The 22,823-nt window shown below is 39.6% G+C and overlaps 3 protein-coding genes across 3 annotated transcripts; all 3 read left to right on the top strand.

Moving 5' to 3' along the window:
* Positions 1 to 1,631: 1,631 nt before the first annotated feature.
* On the top strand, positions 1,632 to 8,430 carry LOC107374572 (extracellular calcium-sensing receptor-like). The gene is made up of 7 exons (XM_070543588.1): positions 1,632 to 1,892; positions 1,985 to 2,274; positions 2,739 to 3,034; positions 5,640 to 5,845; positions 6,160 to 6,381; positions 6,480 to 6,603; positions 6,682 to 8,430. Exons 1-7 carry the CDS (start codon positions 1,632 to 1,634, stop codon positions 7,605 to 7,607), a joined length of 2,325 nt encoding a protein of 774 aa, XP_070399689.1. The 3' UTR covers positions 7,608 to 8,430.
* Positions 8,431 to 11,559: 3,129 nt separating this feature from the next.
* On the top strand, positions 11,560 to 16,842 carry LOC107374571 (extracellular calcium-sensing receptor-like). Its single transcript, XM_054742512.2, has 8 exons — positions 11,560 to 11,711; positions 12,051 to 12,345; positions 12,446 to 12,735; positions 14,161 to 14,456; positions 15,124 to 15,329; positions 15,444 to 15,665; positions 15,751 to 15,874; positions 15,944 to 16,842. Exons 1-8 carry the CDS (start codon positions 11,560 to 11,562, stop codon positions 16,840 to 16,842), a joined length of 2,484 nt encoding a protein of 827 aa, XP_054598487.2.
* Positions 16,843 to 17,493: 651 nt separating this feature from the next.
* LOC129163937 (extracellular calcium-sensing receptor-like) lies at positions 17,494 to 22,270 on the top strand. Its single transcript, XM_070543257.1, has 9 exons — positions 17,494 to 17,795; positions 18,124 to 18,418; positions 18,539 to 18,828; positions 19,531 to 19,826; positions 20,530 to 20,735; positions 20,846 to 21,067; positions 21,170 to 21,293; positions 21,372 to 21,792; positions 21,877 to 22,270. The coding sequence occupies exons 1-9, from the start codon at positions 17,494 to 17,496 to the stop codon at positions 22,268 to 22,270; spliced, it is 2,550 nt and encodes an 849-aa protein (XP_070399358.1).
* The last annotated feature ends 553 nt before the right edge of the window (positions 22,271 to 22,823 follow it).

The raw sequence follows: 22,823 nt of genomic DNA, 5'->3' as shown, positions 1-22,823 counted from the left end.
CGTAGGCACAGATCCCCTGTCCTCTATTTTGGAAATAGAAATACGATCACCCTATATTTAACAAACCGTCCACCCGGGCTTTTGCGCTGCACAGAGACGCTTCGCTGCCTATGACTTTGAACGTCAGTTGAGAGTCAGACTGACCAATGAAGAGAGGGCCTCAAGTTAAGACCCTCTCCTCATTAGTCAGTCCACATGAGGTGGGTCAAAGGTTACCCTGAGCGGGTTACGTGACATCAATCATTCAAGTTTTGAGTATATTTACTACATATTACAGTAAAATATTCTGTATGTGACCATATTATGGTGATCCTTGGGTCGTGATGATGGGGCCCTTTAATATTGTTGCCCAGGGTACAACAAAGTGTTAATCTGGCCCTGAATGTGGGATAACATAATGTTTATATTTATTCCTTCTGCATAAGGGCACTCTAAAGCATCTGCCCGATGGAATGCACTGGTATTCTCCATGTGAAACATCAGAGATCTGCATTCATCATCCTTGCCAGTCTGAAGGTTTGTGGGGACCAGCCACTGAGGAAGGAGCTCTCTTGATCTTAGAGTTTAATTGTTCCTGACTTGGACTCAACAGTAAAATGGGACATATTTGATGCCCAGAGAGGAGACTAGAAAATATAAAACTATGCACCACAGAGAAACCTAGTGGATTTGAGGTCTTTAGAGTCGTCAAAGGCGTAACCAGAGATTGCTGGTAGGAGTGTCTCTTTGAAATGAACACCCACCTGATGACCCATAGAAGTTTAAAAACAGTAAAAACAGACTTGTACTAAGAAACAAACATTTGACGAATGGAGATCAAATTATTTTTTATTGGTGAGAGATTAGTGTTGAGTTTGTGGGCACTGATGTCAATTGTTGTCTTTGGTGTTTTTCTGGATGATGTCAAAAATGGGATTAAGCCTATTAGAACCAGCGCTGGTGTTCAGACTGTGGCGTTTCCACTAAAATGCACTTTGCAGGGGACACCGCGTTTATCCATATTTTCAGTGCATGGGGACTTTGTTATTGGAGCGGTTTTCCTCATTCACAACAAAGCACAAACAGTGATTTATAATTACACTACCAAGCCGGAGCCTCCACGCTGCACAGAAAGGTCAGTAAAAAAGAGAGAGAAAGATAGGTATGTAAATGGAATTTTTTTCATTTGCTGCAAATACGTTTGTGATTTGGAAGACTAAAAATGTATATAGATAAAAAAATAAAGCTGGCCTTATTATCCTTATTTTGTTACCTTTTACACAAAATGAACTGGAGCTAGAGATAAAAAATAAAAATATTATATTATATTATATATTTACTGTATATATATATATATATATATATATATATATATATATATATATATATATATATATATATGTGTGTGTGTGTGTGTGTGTGTGTTATTTTATTTTTTAATGCATCTGTGCAATTAAATTAGGAAAATCACTCATTATGTCATTGAAAAAATGTGATATTTGTTTTACAAATGAAATGTAATATCAGCTGTTTTGCATTTGTAATTAGTGATCATTCGTAAACTTTTTTACATTACTCTGTAATTTTCTCTGACTCTCATCTGATTGATTTTGTGCAGCCTTAATGTTCGAAACCTGCGTTTCTCTCGTGCAATGATGTTTGCTATCGAGGAGATCAACAACAGCACAGAGCTGCTGCCGGGAATCAAACTAGGATATCAAATATATGATACTTGTGCGTCTGGGCTTGTGGCCACGCACGTAGCCTTTCAACAGTTAAATGGTCAGGACCCTGTGTTTTATCAAGACAACAATTGTTCTCAATCTGATGCAATCGTGGCTGTCGTTGGTGACTCTAGCTCAACACCATCAATCAGCTTTTCACGCATCATTGGACCCTTTAATATTCCTCAGGTAAATAGTCTGGATTTACTGCACAGCAAAATTAAAACAACCCATACAAACTGTTTCTGTCAGCACATCACGTTCTGCTTTTCTCATTTTAGGTCAGCCACTTTGCCACATGTTCCTGTCTGTCAGACAAGCAGCAGTTCCCGACCTTTTTCAGAACCATTCCCAGTGACCAGTTCCAGGCTGATGCACTGGCCAAACTGGTGAAACACTTTGGATGGACTTGGATAGGTGCTGTCCGCTCAGACTCAGATTATGGAAATTATGGGATGGCGTCTTTTCTTGCCGCAGCACAGAGAGAGGGAATCTGTGTGGAGTACTCTGTATCCTTTTTTCGAACCGACCCGCGTAGCAAGATCAAGAGAGTGGCTGATGTCATTCGCAGGTTTCTACGACACTGATTATGAATCTAAACATAAGCCTGATGTAGACTTTCAGCACAGGAATTCTGAAAAGTGTGTGATTTATTTTTTAAAAGAGAAATGTTTGGTTTTTTTTTTTTTTACAGTTTTTGGAACATTGAAAACGGAGATGCGTAGTATTTATTTGCACAAGAGTTGTGCTAATTATATAATATAAATTGTAATGGATATTTTTGTCTTTTGCTGTTTGCTTAGCAACATAATTAAAGATGAAGAAAAAATATATATAGCGCCTCTCAAGATAAAAATCATGAGGCACTTCACAAGAACAAATACATAAATAAATAATAAACGCTGCACAGAAAAATTATTAGGTCTCAGAAAATCTATTTTGTCTAATATTTTGAGTTACATTTTATTGCCTTGTATTTTTTATCTTTTATTTATATAAATAATGCACTTTTCTTCTCCTTCAATCTGTCTGCAGGTCAACAGCTAAAGTTGTTGTGGCATTTACAGCAACTGGGGAAACGAGCGTTCTGTTAGAGGAGCTGGCCCGGGGTCCTCCATCACCTCGTCAGTGGGTTGGAACCGAGAGCTGGAGCACCGATTCGCTCTTGATGAGCTACAGTTTCTGTGCAGGAGCCATCGGGGTTGCTATTCAACAATCTGTCATTCCAGGTCTGAGAAACTTTCTGCTCAGACTTCCTCCTACAGAAGTAGCTGCCTCCTCTGTGCTTACGGAGTTCTGGGAGGATGCGTTCAACTGCACGCTGACAAAAAGTGAGAGCTTTTTGTATTTGCTGTTTTTGTGCTCTTCAGCTGGCTTGTGCTCGGAATGTTTTTTATTATTATGTTAAAAGGACAGGAAATATGGACGCATGCTGAAGATCTTTAACATTCAACTGTATAAGATTTAAAACATTTGTACAAAATGATCAAAATTATGAACTGATAATTGGCAAACCTAAAGGTAGGGTGGACGATGTTTTTCCGGAGCGTTTTCCCCCTTGTGGTTTGAAATGTTCCTCATATACCGGCTAGCCAAAAGTAGCTTGAAGCAAGTGCTTGTTCTAGTGTAACAGACGACATGCTCGGTTTGGTGGTTTGCAAATGTCATTGAAGGAATTGTTTAACAATTCTGTCTGTTTAACTGTCCCATGTAGAGTCTGGTTCTGTTCTTATTAGGAAACGTTTCGATGACCTATCTGTTGCGTGAACACAGCCTGTCCTCTGGCAGAGCAGTGTGTGTGTGTGTGTGTGTGTGTGCGTGCATGTGGACATGGCATGGCAGAGTGGACAAGAGTAGAAGTTTCAGGGGGTTCTACAATTTTTTCCGTTTTTGTTGGTGGCTGTGACCTGCTGTGATTTTAAAGTTAATGGTAAACCAGGAAAGCAAACTCGTTTTTACAAATGCTACCGTATTAGCTTGCATATTAAATAACTATAAAGGTACGTACTGTTAGGAAAGTTAATTACAGCAGATAAGGTGCCAACAGCAGGTCAAAAAAGTGAGATATCCATCAATATCCACAGTAAGTTCCCTTGTGTTTGGGGTTGCATCGTTTTCTGCAACCACAGCAGAAGCTCAGGAGGTAGAGCAGGTTGTCCAAAAATCGGAAGGTTGCAAGTTCGATCACGGCTCTGATCACAGAAGGCTGCTGTTGTGTTCTTGGGCACGACAGTTTACCCGTGGTGGTCAGAGGGACTGGTGGAGCCAGTGTTCATCCGTCCTCGCCTTTGTCAGTGCACCCCAGGGCAGCTGTGGCTCATCACCATTAGTGTGTGAATGTGTGTGTGAATGGGTGAATGACTGATTGTGTTGTAAAGTGCCTTGGGGGGTTGTAGAACCCTAAAAAGGTGCTATACAAATGCGGGCCATTTACCATTATACCAATCATCAGACTCTGAGACTATTAGGGGCAATACTGAACAAAGGAAGCTGGATCAGAATTTTTTATTCATTTTTTATGTAGCAGCTTCAACAGCATTTGCCAATAATTTCAACACTATACCTTTAAAGCATAAACATATACCTGGACATAGCCTACCTGTCTCTCTCTAAAAGATGGTTATGAAGCCAAATGGGCAATTCCCACTAACGCCATCTTGGCCGTGTCACACGTCTCGTCACATGAGCTCTTGCTCCGCTCCTTCGCCACAATCAGAGATCAGCAGAAGATTATCTACAGGATAACCCAAAGCTAACAGAGGTTTTCAGACACTTTTCGTGAGAGAAACGTGATAGAGGGACTCCAAAGTGAAGCAGCACCAACTCAAACAGCGGCTGTGCTTCTGTGGCCTCCCTCAGAGAGCTCCACAGGTGACCAGCGTGACCACCGCCTCGCATGGAAGCCATGCGGCCGTGCAGCTTGGCTGACCTGGCAGGTGGTAGCCGGCGGGCACCTGCGCCTTGCAGCAGTTACTGGTCAGGAGACAGGAGAAAGCTGGGCGCCTCCGGGAGGAAGGAGCGGCATCCTTGCGGACCTCTGATTGCAAGGCTAATGCTGCTCAAGGCACAGACACATTAACGAATCTTCTGCTAGAGCAAACTCACGGATCTTTGACCGCGGTGGACCAGCGAAGCCCGGAAGCCTCCACTAGCCTTGGCCAGTTTACCAAGCTCCAGTTTCATTACCCAGTCAGCAGCCCCACCAATATATTATATTTCAACTCATTTTGACCAAGCAGTGTTATGTTAAATGCATAGCATATTCGCCCATTCAACCAGCGAAATACAGTACAGAAATACAATTTTACTGACTGATAAAAATGAAGCAGAGATTTCTTGGACGATCTGTTTGAACAATAACAGCATCTTTGCCGAAATAATTCCATGATTAGCATCCAAACACGAACACACAGAGGACACAACTAAAGTTCAGAGAGTGGAAATGTCCATCATCTATTAATATGAGTCCGAGGCTCAGGCCTTCCCCAAAGTTAACTGCTGATGCAAGCTCTGATGCTCCTGCTACCTGTCAATCAAATCTATTTATTCATAATTCAAGTACTTATTTACACCAAAACAGAAAAGTTGCAAAACAATTCACCACCCTCAGAGTTGTCATATCTGAAACTAAATCCATTAAACCTAAAATGTTTTTTTGAACCAGGCTGCAAACATGTTTTTTTTTTTTTTTTTTTCTGTTGTGAAACATTGGAAGTCAACGAGGATCTGCTCACTTCTGGTGCCAGCCCCTAGCGGATGAGGGTGGAACTGCAGTTTCTGACAATTCTGTGTGAGCTTCAGGTTTGAGACTGTGGGGTCCACCCTTCGTCGTAAGACACACCACAGCCAAACTCCCTGCTGCCTTTGAGGAGATAGCCTGAATTAAATATATTTTTTATTATTAAAATCAGGTTTGTGCTTATTAATTGGTTTTAGGTGCTGATCCAGAGAAGAGAGCATGTGATGGAACTCAAGACATGGATACTCTCCAGAGTCCATATACTGATACAACTCAATTAAGAGTCACTAACATGGTGTATAAGGCTGTTTATGCAATAGCTCATGCCATTCATAATGCAATCTGTCAAAAAACAAATTTCACCACTGAATGTGAAAAAAACATCAGATTGGAGCCTAAACAGGTAAGACCAGATTAAAGTGATTTTCACATGTTTTTTTTCTCAAACACTCCATCCATTTTTTCCCACTTCTCCGGAGTCGGGTCGCGGGGGCATCAGCCTAAGTCGAGAGGTCCAGACGTCCCTCTCCCCACCCTGTTTTCTGTTACTCTACCAGAGGCATAAACCCTCAGACAACTTAGCTCCTAGGATCATTGTGACACTCAAACCCCTCCACCACAGTAAGGTGGCAGCACAGGGAGGGGCACTCATGTACCCTAAAGAAACACACACAGAGTGGTTTGATTTTCCTCTTGTGCCTCCCTTGTACCTTCCAGGTTTTAACTGAAATAAAGAAGGTAAAATTTTCTCGCAATGGTTATCCTGTGTCATTTGATGCTAATGGAGATCCAGTAGCTTTTTATGAGCTGGTCAACTGGCAAAAGAGTGAGCGTGGAGTTATTGAGCTGGTAACAGTAGGGTACTATGATGCATCACTGCCTAAAGGCCAGGAGTTTCATATCAACAGGAATATATCATGGGTGGAGAGCAACACACAAGTAAGTTATCAATAATTAGGAAAAATTAAGAGTTTGTGAACTAGTCTCATCTTCCATTTAAGAAATATTGAGTTGCAATGCTTCCTGTATGTGAACAGGTACCAGTATCATTGTGCTCCAAGAGATGTCTACCAGGAACCCATAAAATATTACAGAAAGGAAAACCCATCTGCTGCTATGATTGTATACCATGTCCTGAAGGAGAGATTAGTAACATGACAGGTGAAATAGAATGTTTTTGGTAATTGCATTTTTGTTGGTCTCAGAGTTAATTTATCTCTAAAATTATTTTCCTTTCAGATTCCCCAGACTGTTTACCGTGTCCCAGTGAATTGTGGCCTAATGCACAAAGAGACGCTTGTTTCCCCAAACCTGTGGAGTTTCTTTCCTATGATGAAGTCCTGGCAATCATCCTGGCTGCATTCTCTGTTAGTGGGGCCTGTCTGGCCATCATAACAACAGCTATTTTCTTTCATCACAGAACAACTCCAATTGTCAGAGCCAACAACTCTGAGCTGAGCTTCCTGCTGCTCTTCTCTCTGACTCTGTGTTTCTTATGTTCATTAACTTTCATCGGAGCTCCCTCTGATTGGTCCTGCATGCTGCGATACACAGCGTTTGGTATCACCTTTGTTCTCTGTATCTCCTGTGTTCTTGGGAAGACTGTAGTGGTTTTAATGGCCTTTAAAGCTACACTTCCAGGTAGTAATGTCATGAAATGGTTTGGGCCTCCACAACAAAGAATGACTGTAGTGCTATTTACATTCATACAGGTAGTAATCTGTACTGTGTGGCTGTTACTCAGCCCTCCATTCCCAATGAAGAATCTGAGCACATACAAGGAGAAGATCATCCTGGAATGTGCATTAGGTTCTGCTGTTGGGTTCTGGGCTGTGCTCGGGTACATTGGCCTGCTGGCTGTTTTCTGCTTTGTGTTAGCTGTTCTAGCTCGGAAACTACCTGATAATTTTAATGAAGCCAAGCTGATAACCTTCAGCATGCTGATATTCTGTGCAGTGTGGCTCACCTTCATCCCAGCATATGTCAGCTCTCCTGGAAAATTGACTGTAGCTGTGGAGATATTTGCTATTCTGGCCTCCAGTTTTGGACTGATTCTGTGTATATTTGCTCCAAAGTGTTTCTTCATCTTATTTCAGCCTGAGAAGAACTCTAAGAAGTTTTTACTGGACAAACATAAAAATAAAGGATCAGAGATTGGAAATTAAGATGGAAACACGAATACCCCTTCATCGTTTTTGACACCGTTGAAATTTGTCAATACAATTATTAAATATCTGCATTTTGTTATAAACCTGCTCACAAACAGAAATTTAATCTGGAATGCAATTGACCTGAAAAATCACAAACAAAACGAAAAGAAAAACGCTAATGTGAAGTGTTCCTATGCAAAAATTGATAACAGCTTTTTGTAATCAAATTGACTTATCTTTGCTTTGTCTTATAACCTATATAAAAAAAAAGATTAAATGTTTTGTTCTGTTGTTTGTTTTTAAGTTCATAAAAACTAATGTGTCAGTTGTGGCAACTGGATTTTTTTATCAACTCCTGCAGGAGTGTCTTCAATGCAAATGTGAACATTTGCATTGAAGACAAATTGAATAAATTCCACTAAAATTGAAGTGAAAACTTTTGTCATGTGTGATGAAATTTCTTATTTGATCACAACCTGCATGCTAAGCAATGGATAATGAATAATGCATTGTATGAAACGTGAGGTAAGAAAGGAAATTCACTGCATTTCTGCTGCTTTTTGTTTAGCCCAAGATTACCAAACACATCCGTCTGCTGGAGATGGACACGTTTAGTTAGAACTTCCAGGATGAAGGAGGCCTCTTACGCTGCACCTTCTGCACTGTAACTGCTCACCCTTTAACTTAGATTTTCATCTGATTCTTAAATATGAAATTCATTTGTGTGTTTAATTTGATCTTAACGTATTTGTGCATCTTAATTATGATGTCATGTTGATTTTAATGTCCGTGCTATTCTTGCTACTGGACAGCACATTGAATTACCGCTTATGAAATGTAATAAACAAATAAATTTGCTTGCCTTGCCTCTTTATTCAGGATCTAATTAGTGAGTTGGTGAGATTGTGTGTTAGTCCATGAAAGCTGTCTGCTCTTGATTTATCTATCTATCTATCTATCTATCTATCTATCTATCTATCTATCTATCTATCTATATATAGATATATATATATCTATATATAGATATATATCTATCTATCTATATATAGATATACATATATATATATATATATATATATATATATATATACATATACATATATATATATATATATATATATATATACATATACATATATATATATATATATATATATATATATATATATATATATATATTTTTTTTGGTAAACAACTTTCAAACTCTTGAGGTTTTTTTAATTCTATTTACTAGTCTGCAACTGTCAGCACCACAGACACACAGAGAGCGAGTTTAAAGCAGTGTGTTGGTTTTTTTAGCTGGGGTGCTCGGTAGAGCTGAGGAAAATAATCTAACAATTGATGCAATAAGATGTGGACATCAACAATTGTGAACCACTGAAGAAGCACACCATACTGGATTATAGCGGCTAGCTGCTAGCATTAGCCACTAGCTTGCTCCGTCTCTAAGCGGTCAGCAGGGCCGTTGCTAGCTATTTTGGTGCCCTAAGCACAAAGTCTTCTTTCATCTGATAATATTAGAACATGTCAGTGATGTCTGAGGGGCTTTTACAAACACTGTTTAACTAATACTCCTGGAGAGGGTATGAATTACACAGAGGCTTCTGGGGAGCCCAGTTTTGGGGTGGTGGGTGGTGGTGGTGGTGGTGTGTCTGTGTGTGTGTGTGTGTGTGGGGGGGGGGGGGTCATTTAGCCTTGGCCCCCAAAATGCCTTGAAACGGCCCTGGCTGTGTGACTGAGTTTTGAAGGTGATCTGAATTGTATCAGATGTATGATTATTACATGTGTATAATTTATTGTTTTATACAGGTGAAAACATGTAGTGGAGATAAATCTACCTACATTTTACTTTGTTTTCTTGTTTTTATTGAACTATTTTCCTGTCCTGTCTGTCTCTCATCTTCCTGCATCTCCTCTAAACTCTCCAGAAAATCTGCTGCCTGGATTCTTACTTTTTCACCTCATCAGTTACTTCTGAGCAGATCAAAGGGATCTCCTGACCGCAAAGCGGAGAGCGCGTTTCGATGCTGCGTCAGTGAGGTGAAATCTCCGCAGCACAGGTCATGAGGTCCGCAGTAGCAGAGCGCTACAGGCACAAATAAGACAGAAAGTTGAGAACATGAGCGGACATGAACGATCATGGGTTAATTATAGTTTTTTGGTTGCGCCACTTTGAGAATGGACAGTGCGCTGGACGCAGCTGCCTGGAGCGCTGCGCAATAACGCGCTGTGCTGCTGTCAGTGCTCTATGCTCAAAAGAGTCCATAAATGATGTAATATCGGTAGAACACTTTTTTCCGGCTCCCCTGGATGTGTAGGATATACAGCTCCCCCATAATTCGATCCCTGCTCCTGGATGAAAAACCGGACATTTTCATCAATACAAGAACCCCCAGTCCGGACGCCCGGACAGAGTGAAAAGTGGACACGGTCCATCTCCTTTACTTTTTGTATTGTTTTCTCTCTATAAACATGCTGTTAACTTGCTTTGCACATCTTCTAATTGAAATCTGTCTTTATCATATATATATTATTTTTTCATAAGCTTGCGTTTGGTGCCGCTCCCCCGGCGTGGTGCCCTACGCGCTATGCGTGGTGTGCGTGTGCGGAGCGCCGGCGCTGGCGGTCAGTAAGTGTATTCTCATGCGTCTGCTCAATCAGGGAACCTCTGGGTCAATGTTCTGCTCTAAACTTTGCATTTAACTTTGTAACTTTTATTACTTTGAGACTTTTGTGTGTTTTAGCGAGCTTTTTCACTGTGGCTGCCAACCGGAGAGTTGTTTATGCCCCCCACAAGCAAGAAACAGCTACGGAGAGTAGTGAGGGACAAATAGGGAGTGTAATAGGGAGTGTAATCCTGACAAGAGAATGCATGAGATGAGGATACTTAATGAATTTAGCTTAACATGGTAGATTTTTTTTCTCCAGAAAAGTAATAATTGCTGGTAATATTGTGGATGATAGGATATGATCCTCCTCTAGATACAAAATAAATTATTTTACATTAATTATAATTATATGATTAACTGAAAGTACCTGTGGGACATGTGGGCGATGGTGGCACAGGAGTTAAGTGCTCCCCCGTAACCGGAAGGTTGCAGGGTCGAGCCTCACTCAGTCTTTTGCTGCCATTGTGTCCTTGGGCAAGACACTTAACCAACCTTGCCTGCTGGTGGTGTTCGTAAGGCCACAAAGCCGGGTGAAATGTCTTACTTACAGACAATGACAAAGGCTACGAATGAGCTAGGATCAAAAAAGCAAACCTCCAGTTTCTGGACAACGCTCTATACCTCTCAAGCCATTGCTGCCCTTCTTAATTAGCGTTCAAAAGGCAAGTCACCCCCTTTTCAGTTTTTATTTGCTGATGAACTGTATAAAAGAGTTGTCTAATTTCATTTTTGGTTCTTTTTTGAAACACAGATAAGGTTGTCGCCCTCTGCTGCCCGCTCTCCCCTCTCCGATGATGCAGTCGCATGCACGATCCAATGTGTAAACCCCATCGTCTCTGTTCATGGTCCCACATCAGACCATGAACAGAGACGATGTCTAATTTAAAATGTAAAGGAAAATTTAAACTTATGATTCTTTCATAAAGGTGAATTATGAAAATGGCATAACAAATATAGACAATGAGAATATTCTCAAAGCTCAGAGGACACACGCAGCATATTGTGCATGCTGCGTCATAAAAGGCGTAGCCAAAGTTTGCTGGTCGAGGGTTGATTGTGTTTGTTCATCCACCTGATGCACAATAGAAGTTTATAAGCCAGTTTGAACACGTTTACACCCACACACATTCACACAAGGAATGGAGATTCAGACTCTGTTTATTGGTTTGAGTGCAGTAGGGATTTCCCTGGATCTGATGTCGGTTGTTGTCTTTGGTGTTTTGCTGGATGATCAGAGAGACACCACCGAACCAATAGAGACTCTGACTGGTATTGGTGTTAGCACGGAGGCTTCATTAATGAAATGTACTTTGCAGGGTACACCTCGTTCACCTGCATTCTCAAAGGAAGGTGACTTTGTTATCGGAGGTGCTTTTTTCATTCATTACTCAATGCAAACTGTGACTTACAGCTACACAACCAAACCTGATACTCTGATGTGCACAGGAAGGTTAGTCAACCAGAGAAAGGAAACAAACTGATGTTGTACATAAGTGAAAGTGATGTGATTTACATTTGCTGCAAAGTTGTGAGCAACAAATATGTATAAATATATATTAATAGGACTTTTACTGAATCCATACCTGTGATAAAATGCATGAATTAAATCAGATTTAGCAACTGAATATTGAGAAGCATAAATGTCATTTGACTTGGGTTTATTTTTCTGTTTGCCCTGTCTCTTAGTGTTTCTGGTTTGTTGTTGAACTCTTTTGTTTTTATTTTGTTTTTTTCCCACCTCATTTAAAAAAAACAACAACTAAATATCAGCTTTCCTGATTCTGTGCAGCTTTAACGGTCGGGACCTGCGTTTTTCTCGTGCGATGATTTTTGCCATTGAGGAGATAAACAACAGCACAGAGCTGCTGCCAGGCATTAATGTTGGATACCAGATCTATGATAACTGTGCTTCAGTACTTGTGGCAACTCAAGTAGCATTTGAACTGTTAAATCGTCAGGATCCTGTGTTTTACAAAGACAGCAATTGTTCCCAGAATGGTGCAGTGACGGCTGTCATCGGATCCTCTGAATCCACACCATCTATCATCATGTCACGCATCATTGGGGCCTTAAACATCCCCTTGGTAAGAATTCTAAATTTAATTCAAACAGAAAAAACTAAATGAAATAAAATCAACACTGACATAGATGCTGACTGTTATTCTCTTCTCCCCCTCACTTTAGGTCAGCCACTTTGCTACTTGCATCTGTTTGTCAAACAAGCAGCAGTTCCCAACGTTTTTCCGAACAATTCCCAGTGACCAGTTCCAGGCTGATGCACTGGCCAAGCTGGTGAAACACTTTGGCTGGACTTGGATAGGTGCTGTCCACTCAGACTCAGACTATGGAAATTATGGGATGGCATCGTTTCTTGCTGCAGCGCAGAGAGAGGGAATCTGTGTGGAATATTCTGTGTCCTTCTTTCGAACCGACCCACGTAGCAAGATCCAGAGGGTTGCTGATGTCATCCGCAGGTTTTTCCATGAATAATTTTTATTATGACTCAAATTGATAAAGAAATGGCTTAAATATTTTTGAGGCAAAACTTTATATTCAAAATGTTATTTTGAAACAAGGTAAGAAAGAGACAATATTTTTTAAGTGGCATTCTCGGGAATGGCTATAAAATATTATTATTGTACCCACATTTTCATTAATTCTTTAAATAGCATTTAAAAAAAATTGTTGTAGAAAAAAGTGGATCTAACTGAAAAGATGAACAAACAATGGGTGGCAAGAGTCAGCTGAACACTTTTTAAATATTTAAAATTTAAGACATTTCATTGTAGTTCATCCACACAGCAACTTTTATATAATTTATATTTTTTAGGTTTTTTTTTCTGTATAAACTTCAATAACTTTTGATAGAATGACAAGACAGCCCAAACACACTGTAATAGGATCTACACGGACCAACTAATCTGTCCAGTCAGAACTATTCTATTCTTTGAATTTTGGTCTTTTAAAGAGCTATAATTTTAATTGTTTAAAGTCTTTTTACAGAACCTCCGTTAAAATGATGTCAACAAGGGTTGTGTATTGGTTGTTTGTACAACACTTATCTCAACGTGCTTCCAACAATTTACCAACAATTTAAATTGACTTACTGATATTTTATAACACTAACTTAAAGAAGAAGAAAAAAAATGTTCAAATGTTCCATAAAAGTCATAGCTGGAGCCAATTTTATCAGTAAAAGTATCTATTTATACAAGTGCAGATAAATATTAATCGAAACACAATTTGGCAAAATTAGTGCTGTTTCCATGTTCTTTCATATATTTTTATCATTTTGTTGAGCCAGTATGTGCTAAAACTAGCTTTTGCAGGGGTAATGAACTAATACCCTCACCACCCTCTGGCCAGATTATTGCATTTGCAACTTCAGAGTGCCGATTCGGTTCCTGTTTGATTTAGTAAAAGTGGAGCTGACATGCCAGCGCTGTAGTTTCCTGCATGTTTTAAATCATGAACACAGCTGATTTGTTTGGTTTAGTGGTTAATCACTCCTGTAGAAACTAATGAAGACTGGGGAGACATTTCAGTAGTTAGAAAATAAAGTTTTAAAAAGACGAACGCACAGCGAGGAGATAAGCTTCACTTTTGCTTTGACTAACGGACACTAGGACAACATAGAGGGTAGCACTCCCTTAACTGATACAAGTCAAATAATCTTGAAGTTCCTAATCTTAAATTTCTATTTGGATCAGTGCAAGAAACTTTTGATATTTTTTTTTCCAAAATCTTTAAAATGATTAAATCTCAAATGTCAAATATCTGCATGACTCCATTTGTTACATAAAATGTGAAAACATAAAAGGAAGCATAGGTTAAAACAGTAATACCAATACTTCTTCATTTTACAACTGCATTGTGTATTTCAATTGTTGTCTGTACAGGTCAACAGCAATGGTTGTAGTAGCATATACAGCCCCTGGAGATACGCCTGTTCTATTAGAGGAGTTGGCTCGAGATCCTCCGCCACCGCATCAGTGGATAGGAACTGAGGGCTGGATAACTGACCAACAACTCATGGGCTACAGTTTCTGTGCAGGAGCCTTTGGAGTTGCTATTCCAAAGTCAGTCATTCCGGGACTGAGAGAGTTTTTACTGGATCTTTCCCCCAGTGAGGTAGCCTCCTCCCCAGTGCTTTCTGAATTCTGGGAAGATGCATTCCAATGTACATTAATAAAAGGTGAGAGACTTAACATGAGAATATGGATAACAGCTATTATTTTTATGGGAAATTTGAAACGTGTGTGTGGTAAAAACAAAAATAACATAGATGCAAGCTGCTTTTCTCAAACACCAAGCCATTTGTTTTAATTGTCATAACCAACCTGTTGATGGAAACGAGAAAACTTTTCGGTGTGGAAATAAAAACAATGATGTTAACATGGTATTTAACAGCAGTGGCGTTTCCAGCTCTTTTTAAATTAGGTCATTCAGTTGGGGCACTACATGGGTGGCATCAGTGGTTCTGCTTTAATTTGTGAGTTTCAAATTAGGTCATGACCATTTTTTCTCTCTTCTTCTTCTTTAAGCTGTTTTAGTGGTTAGCAAGGTACTTTTTGGTGCATTAGTGCCACCAGGATGGAGTGGGACTGCGACCAGGACTCTAAATGCTACTTATGTCAATATAAAATAATAATAATAATGATAATAGACAAATGGTATGCTTGCCGGGATAGAAACCAGTGGTAAAGGATCATATTGCCTCCTACTCCTTTGGAGTTTTATAATCCCAAGCCTTTTGTGGACAATGTAAATTCAGTGGGTGGTACTTGGGGTGGCCAGTCATTCCATGGGTTGCATGTGCTACCCCAGGTCACTCCCTGGACTGGATTTTGATGTGTTTACAGATGCTGTCTCAAGTAAAAGAGTGTGTGATGGAACTGAAGATGTAAGAAAACTCAAGAACCCGTACACTGACACATCTCAATTAAGAGTTACAAACATGGTGTACAAGGCTGTCTATGCAATAGCTCATGCTATTCACAATGCAGTGTGTCACAAAACCAATCTCACGATTAAGTGTGACAAACACAACAAACTGGAGTCAAAAACGGTAAGTTCAGAAAAAAGAAGTGTTATATTTTTAGGGTCATTAAAGCTTAAAAATAACATAGATTTATAATATAGTTTTTTTTCACCTCCCAATCACTTTATTTGTGCCACACAGGTTTTAACTGAACTAAAGAAAGTAAGCTTTACCCACAATGGATATCCCGTGTCTTTCGATGCTAATGGAGATCCTGTAGCTTTTTATGAGCTGGTCAACTGGCAGAAGAGAGAGAGTGGAGTTATTGAGCTGGTAACAGTAGGGTACTATGATGCATCACTGCCTAAAGGACGGGAGTTCCGTATAATTAGGGATATAACCTGGTTTGATGGCAGCTCACAGGTAATGAGACAAATGTTGGTATCTTAGCAATGCTTTTCCTTTTTAAAATGTATTATTATGCAGACTTCCTGTTACTCTTTAACAGCTGCCAGCATCAGTGTGTTCAGAGAGTTGTACCCCTGGGACACGCAAAATGCTGCAGAAAGGAAAACCAGTATGTTGCTATGATTGTATACCATGTCCTGAAGGAGAGATTAGTAACACAACAGGTAAACCAATATATAATTACTTCAATCAAAATTTGACTTATTCCAAATTCCATTTGATTTTTCTTTCAGATTCTCCAGACTGTTCCCCGTGTCCCAGTGAATTGTGGCCTAATGCACAAAGAGACGCTTGTTTCCCCAAACCTGTGGAGTTTCTTTCCTATGATGAAGTCCTGGCAATCATCCTGGCTGCATTCTCTGTTAGTGGGGCCTGTCTGGCCATCATAACAGCAGCTATTTTCTTTCATCACAGAACAACTCCAATTGTCAGAGCCAACAACTCTGAGCTGAGCTTCCTGCTGCTCTTCTCTCTGACTCTGTGTTTCTTATGTTCATTAACTTTCATCGGAGCTCCCTCTGATTGGTCCTGCATGCTGCGACACACAGCGTTTGGTATCACCTTTGTTCTCTGTATCTCCTGTGTTCTTGGCAAAACTGTAGTGGTTTTAATGGCCTTTAAAGCTACACTTCCAGGTAGTAATGCCATGAAATGGTTTGGGCCTCCACAGCAAAGAATGACTGTTGTGTTTTTCACATTTATTCAAATTATAATCTGTACTGTGTGGCTGTTACTCAGCCCTCCATTCCCAATGAAGAATCTGAGCACATACAAGGAGAAGATCATCCTGGAATGTGCATTAGGTTCTGCTGTTGGGTTCTGGGCTGTGCTCGGGTACATTGGCCTGCTGGCTGTTTTCTGCTTTGTGTTAGCTGTTCTAGCTCGGAAACTACCTGATAATTTTAATGAAGCCAAGCTGATAACCTTCAGCATGCTGATATTCTGTGCAGTGTGGCTCACCTTCATCCCAGCATATGTCAGCTCTCCTGGAAAATTGACTGTAGCTGTGGAGATATTTGCTATTCTGGCCTCCAGTTTTGGACTGATTCTGTGTATATTTGCTCCAAAGTGTTTCATCATCTTATTTCAGCCTGAGAAGAACTCTAAGAAATCTTTGATGAACAAGAACTAAATGTAATAAAAACAACATTTAAAAAAAAATCCAAAATGTAATCAGTGCTCTAAAATGTTAAACTGCTTCCCTCTGTTGACTTATTTTTTTGTAATCATAATTTGCATTCAGGAATAAATGTGTGGGGGAAAAAATCATTTTCATCTTTTAAATATTTTCTACTTTGCTCAAAAGGCGTCTTTTTTTAGCCTAATCATGTCCAACAGCTAAATTATCTGTGTGTGGTCAAAGAGATACAATAGACCCATGGTTATTGTAACCAGAGCCTTGTCAGTGGATTGAAGGAGGTGGAATCCATATCATACTGTACCAAATTTATTTATAAAGCACATTTAAACACAGTCAACAATGTAAACAAATAGTAAGAACATTTTTATGGGTGAGGAAATGCAAGGTCATAAAACTTAGGTCTTAAATACACTTGGATACAGTTTGGATTCCTGGAAGTGAATCATCATGTGTCTTTCCTTTCTTTCCATTGAGGACCCAGAGGACATGTGGTTTGGAGTTATGATTGGAGAGGATTAGGGTCATAAAAGGCATAACCAAAGATTCCTGATGGTGTTTTGTGTTGAACCACAACGTCATGCACAAAGGAAGCTTTATAAACTAGTTACAACACACTTGCACCCACAAACATTCACGCGAGGAATGGAGATTTGGACACTTTTTATTAGTTTGAGTGTAGTAGGGATTTCCTTGGATCCACTGTCCGTTGCTGTCTTTTGCATTCTGCTGGATGGTCAGAAAGGAATCATTGAGACTCTAACTCAAGACAGTTTCAGTGCCAAGGCTTCAACAATGAAATGTACTTTGCAGGGTACACCTCGTTTACCTGCATTCTCAAAGGATGGTGACTTTGTTATTGGTGGTGCTTTCCTAATACACAACACAATGCAAACAGCGCTTTACAACTACACAACCAAACCTGATTCTCTGATGTGCAAAGGAAGGTTGGTGAGCCAGCGAAAGAAAACAGAAAGACTAACAGATAATGGAAATAATGTGATTTGCTACAGAATGTTATATGATCTGAACATGTCAATTTGTATGGTATGGCATCTGAAAATGTAATTTTGCACGTAATATTTTATAATTTGCTGAATTTTGTAATATTTCAGACTTGTGTTAAAATATATAAGCAAATATAGAAACCACATTTAAAAAATGTTATTTGATTTTGACATTGTTTTATCATTCACTCTCTGTCTGAATGTTAATATGCTCAGTTTCAGTCCTTATCTAGTGAAACTAAAATTTCACTCTCCTGATTCTGTGCAGCTTTAACGGTCGGGACCTGCGTTTTTCTCGTGCGATGATTTTTGCCATTGAGGAGATAAACAACAGCACAGAGCTGCTGCCAGGCATTAACGTTGGATACCAGATCTATGATAACTGTGCTTCAGTACTTGTGGCAACTCAAGTAGCATTTGAACTGTTGAATCGTCAGGATCCTGTGTTTTACAAAGACAGCGATTGTTCTCAGAATGGTGCAGTGACGGCTGTTGTTGGAGCCTCTGAATCCACACCATCCATCATCATGTCACGCATCATTGGGTCCTTCAACATCCCTCAGGTAAGTGTTTTAAATTCATTTCAAAATGGAATATAAGAAATGCATTAAAAAAAAGCACACCATTGATGTTTTAAATGCTTATTTCTAATGTAAGAAAACATTTATTGTCCCTGACTTCAGGTCAGCCACTTTGCCACATGTGCCTGCCTGTCAGATAAGAAGCAGTTCCCAACGTTTTTCAGAACAGTTCCCAGTGACCAGTATCAATCGGACGCACTGGCCAAGCTGGTGAAACACTTTGGCTGGACTTGGATAGGTGCTGTCCACTCAGATTCAGACTATGGAAATTATGGGATGGCATCGTTTCTTGCTGCAGCAAAGAAAGAGGGGATCTGTGTGGAGTACATTGTGTCCTTCTTTCGAACCGACCCACAGAGCAAGATCCAGAGAGTAGCTGATGTCATCCGCAGGTTTGTACAGCACTATTATTTATTTGTTTTTGAATTAGTGAAACAGCTTAATATGTACGTTTTACATTCAAACTGTTTTATTCTGAAATGGGTTAATAGGTATTGTAGAAGTGGCGTTTTATGGAAAGGCTTTAAAATAATAATACTTTACATGCTCCTCAAAAACATTAGAGAACTAATGACAATAGCATTTCATTGCAGTTCATTGTAAAATGGTAAATGGCCTGAAATCTGTTTTAAAAACTAAAAACTCTCCAGGCAGTAGATTAAAACTCAGGAATTTATCAGTATTCACTTAAAAGTTCTTTATTAATATAAATACTAAGAAGAAATAGTAAAACCTGAGTGAACCTTTTTAGTGGGACATCAGTAAACATTATGCTGCTTTTAGGGAAACTACAGCAGCATCTGGTAAGGAGAACAGAGGACCATGCAGCAGGAGAAAGGTCTAATGGAGAGCCATTCAAACACAAATGCAACAACATTTTGTGACTTTTTGCCTTATTTAATAATTTTATGATTCTTACAGCACTAACTTCTGTGACATCATTTGCAGACGTTTCCAAAAAGCAATAAATTGTTCAGATTTTTTCAGTTCAAAAATAGAATGGATCAGTGCAGATCAATTTAAATGAAAACTTAAGCTGTTAAAGACTGCTTTAGAATAACTTGCATTGTGTATATAAATAAATGTGTTCGCAGGTCAACAGCAATGGTTGTTGTAGCATTTACAGCTGCAGGAGACACACCTGTTCTGTTAGAGGAGCTGGCACGAGAACCCCCACCTCCTCATCAGTGGATAGGAACTGAGGGATGGATAACTGACCAACAACTGCTGGGCTACAGTTTCTGTGCAGGAGCCATTGGAGTTACTATTCCTAAAGCTGTTATCCCAGGTCTGAGGGAGTTTTTACTGGATCTTTCCCCCAGTGAGGTTGTCTCCTCCCCAGTGCTGACAGAGTTCTGGGAAGATGCATTCCAATGCACTCTGACTAAAGGTTAGGCTTTACACAAGAACATGGAGAATTATTTTTCTCTTAAAAAGTGTGCACTTGAACAAAAAAAAAAACTCAGTCTTTGTACCAGATGTTTAAATGGATTTTTTATATATATAAATATGATGTGGACACAAACTGCTAATCTTAAACCACAATGGATCATCTAATAACAATATTAATATTGATAATAATAATGAACTGTTGACTAAAAACAATAAAGGGAACTTCAATTAACCTTATTGGGCAGGTGGTGGTGGTGTGTGTGTGTGTGTGTGTGTGTGTGTGGGGGGGGGGGGGGGGGGTGTTGGTGGACAGCTGTCGTTTATAGGTAAGTGCATGGATTTTTTTTTCCAACAATTTCTGAGATTTCCGCTGATGAATTGACAGCAAAATTACTGGTATGGTCCTGGTGCGTACGGCCCAATTAAAGCACTGCATTAAGGGACGCAAGCGGTTGCTGGCCTCACCTATCCACCAACACCTGCCATGGCTGCCATAAGTTGAGATGCTTCAATATCTAAGAGAGGGGCTTGGAATAGAGCCACTGCTCCTCCAGTGTTGACAAATCTCCCCACATGACAGCATAAAAGTGATGAAGAAAATAGTTTTGCATAATACGTCCGCTTTAGGTTCATGTGGACATATAAGAATAATAAAATTCTGACTGACGAAACTTAAAAGAAATGCTGTGATGTGTTTCAAGAAATGGACTCGGCCAAACGACTGTGTGATGGCACTGAAGACATCAGAAAGCTCAAGAACCCGTACACTGATACATCTCAGCTGAGAGCTACTAACATGGTGTACAAGGCTGTTTATGCAATTGTTCATGCGATTCACAAGGCAGTGTGTCACGATAAGAATTCCACCACTAAGTGTGAGCCAAATATCACATTGGAGTCCAAACAGGTTAGTTTGATAAATAAAAAATAACAATAATTTTTTAAAACAATCAAATCCTCAAACAATTATTTCAATTAAAATGTTTTATTTATTTATTTATTTATGTTCCCTTACAGATTTTAACTGAACTACAAAAAGTCAACTTTTCTCGTAATGGTTATCCTGTGTCCTTCGATTCAAATGGAGATCCTGTAGCTTTTTATGAGCTGATCAATTGGCAGAAAAGTGACAATGGAAATATCGAGCTGGTAACAGTAGGGTACTATGATGCATCACGGCCAAAAGGCCAGCAGTTTCACATCAACACGAATATATCCTGGGTGGAGAGAAGTACACAAGTTAGTTATCAGAAATTTCAATAATTCTAAAATAGCAGATCAGACTTATTAGTGTGCACACTGTTCATGTTTCTAGTTGTAAGGCTTCCTGTATGTACACAGGTACCGGTATCATTGTGCTCCAAGAGATGTCTACCAGGAACCCATAAAATATTACAGAAAGGAAAACCCATCTGCTGCTATGATTGTATACCATGTCCTGAAGGAGAGATTAGTAACACGACAGGTGAAATAGAATGTTTTTGGTAATTGCCTTTTTGTTGGTCTCTGAGTTAATTTATCTCTAAAATTATTTTCCTTTCAGATTCTCCAGACTGTTTCCCGTGTCCCAGTGAATCGTGGCCTAATGCACAAAGAGACGCTTGTTTCCCCAAACCTGTGGAGTTTCTTTCCTATGATGAAGTCCTGGCAATCATCCTGGCTGCATTCTCTGTTAGTGGGGCCTGTCTGGCCATCATAACAGCAGCTATTTTCTTTCATCACAGAACAACTCCAATTGTCAGAGCCAACAACTCTGAGCTGAGCTTCCTGCTGCTCTTCTCTCTGACTCTGTGTTTCTTATGTTCATTAACTTTCATCGGAGCTCCCTCTGATTGGTCCTGCATGCTGCGACACACAGCGTTTGGTATCACCTTTGTTCTCTGTATCTCCTGTGTTCTTGGGAAAACTGTAGTGGTTTTAATGGCCTTTAAAGCTACACTTCCAGGTAGTAATGTCATGAAATGGTTTGGGCCTCCACAGCAAAGAATGACTGTTGTGTTTTTCACATTTATTCAAATCATAATCTGTACTGTGTGGTTGTTACTCAGCCCTCCATTCCCAATGAAGAATCTGAGCACATACAAGGAGAAGATCATCCTGGAATGTGCATTAGGTTCTGCTGTTGGGTTCTGGGCTGTGCTCGGGTACATTGGCCTGCTGGCTGTTTTCTGCTTTGTGTTAGCTGTTCTAGCTCGGAAACTACCTGATAATTTTAATGAAGCCAAGCTGATAACCTTCAGCATGCTGATATTCTGTGCAGTGTGGCTCACCTTCATCCCAGCATATGTCAGCTCTCCTGGAAAATTTACTGTAGCTGTGGAGATATTTGCTATTCTGGCCTCCAGTTTTGGACTGATTCTGTGTATATTTGCTCCAAAGTGTTTCATCATCTTATTTCAGCCTGAGAAGAACTCTAAGAAGTGTTTAATGAACAAAAACTAAATGAAAAATAATTTTTTAAACAACATTAGCAAGATATCAGCCAAGAGAAACTGTAGGAAGAAACTGCTAATATTTGTTGCTTAAAATTATTTAATCAAACCTTTAGGTTCAAATTCAAGGGTCACCCTTTTTTCTACCAGACATAAAAGCAGCGTGTCATGGACACATCAGAGATGAGCTGAACACAGCAGGAGTTTGACTCCTTGATATTAGTGTACTTTGCATCTGATTGGCTAACACCAATGCAACTCTACCACTGACTGTGTTGCAATGTTGATGTTTATCTCCAGAAATAATACAAGCCTACAAGAGTTCTGCCATGCTGTGGATTTGCTAATGCTAACAGTTAGCTTCTACTAGTCAAGATGTTCTTTGCGGTTTCCTTGACCCTAAACCAACCAGCTTTCTCTGTCGTGAGTCAATATGAATGAGCCCATGATTGTTAAGTGACAGTTTGATGTAGATCTGTCATTCTTTTCAATCCTAGATTTTCACTGTCTATTTTCTATCAGAAGGTAATGCAGGAAATTAGGGTTGGAGACTATTTTCAGGT

This window comes from Nothobranchius furzeri, chromosome 13, assembly GCF_043380555.1.
Source record: "Nothobranchius furzeri strain GRZ-AD chromosome 13, NfurGRZ-RIMD1, whole genome shotgun sequence".
NCBI lineage: Eukaryota > Metazoa > Chordata > Actinopteri > Cyprinodontiformes > Nothobranchiidae > Nothobranchius > Nothobranchius furzeri.
Note: the sequence above shows the minus strand (reverse complement) of the source record. Positions and strands in the feature narration are given on the sequence as shown.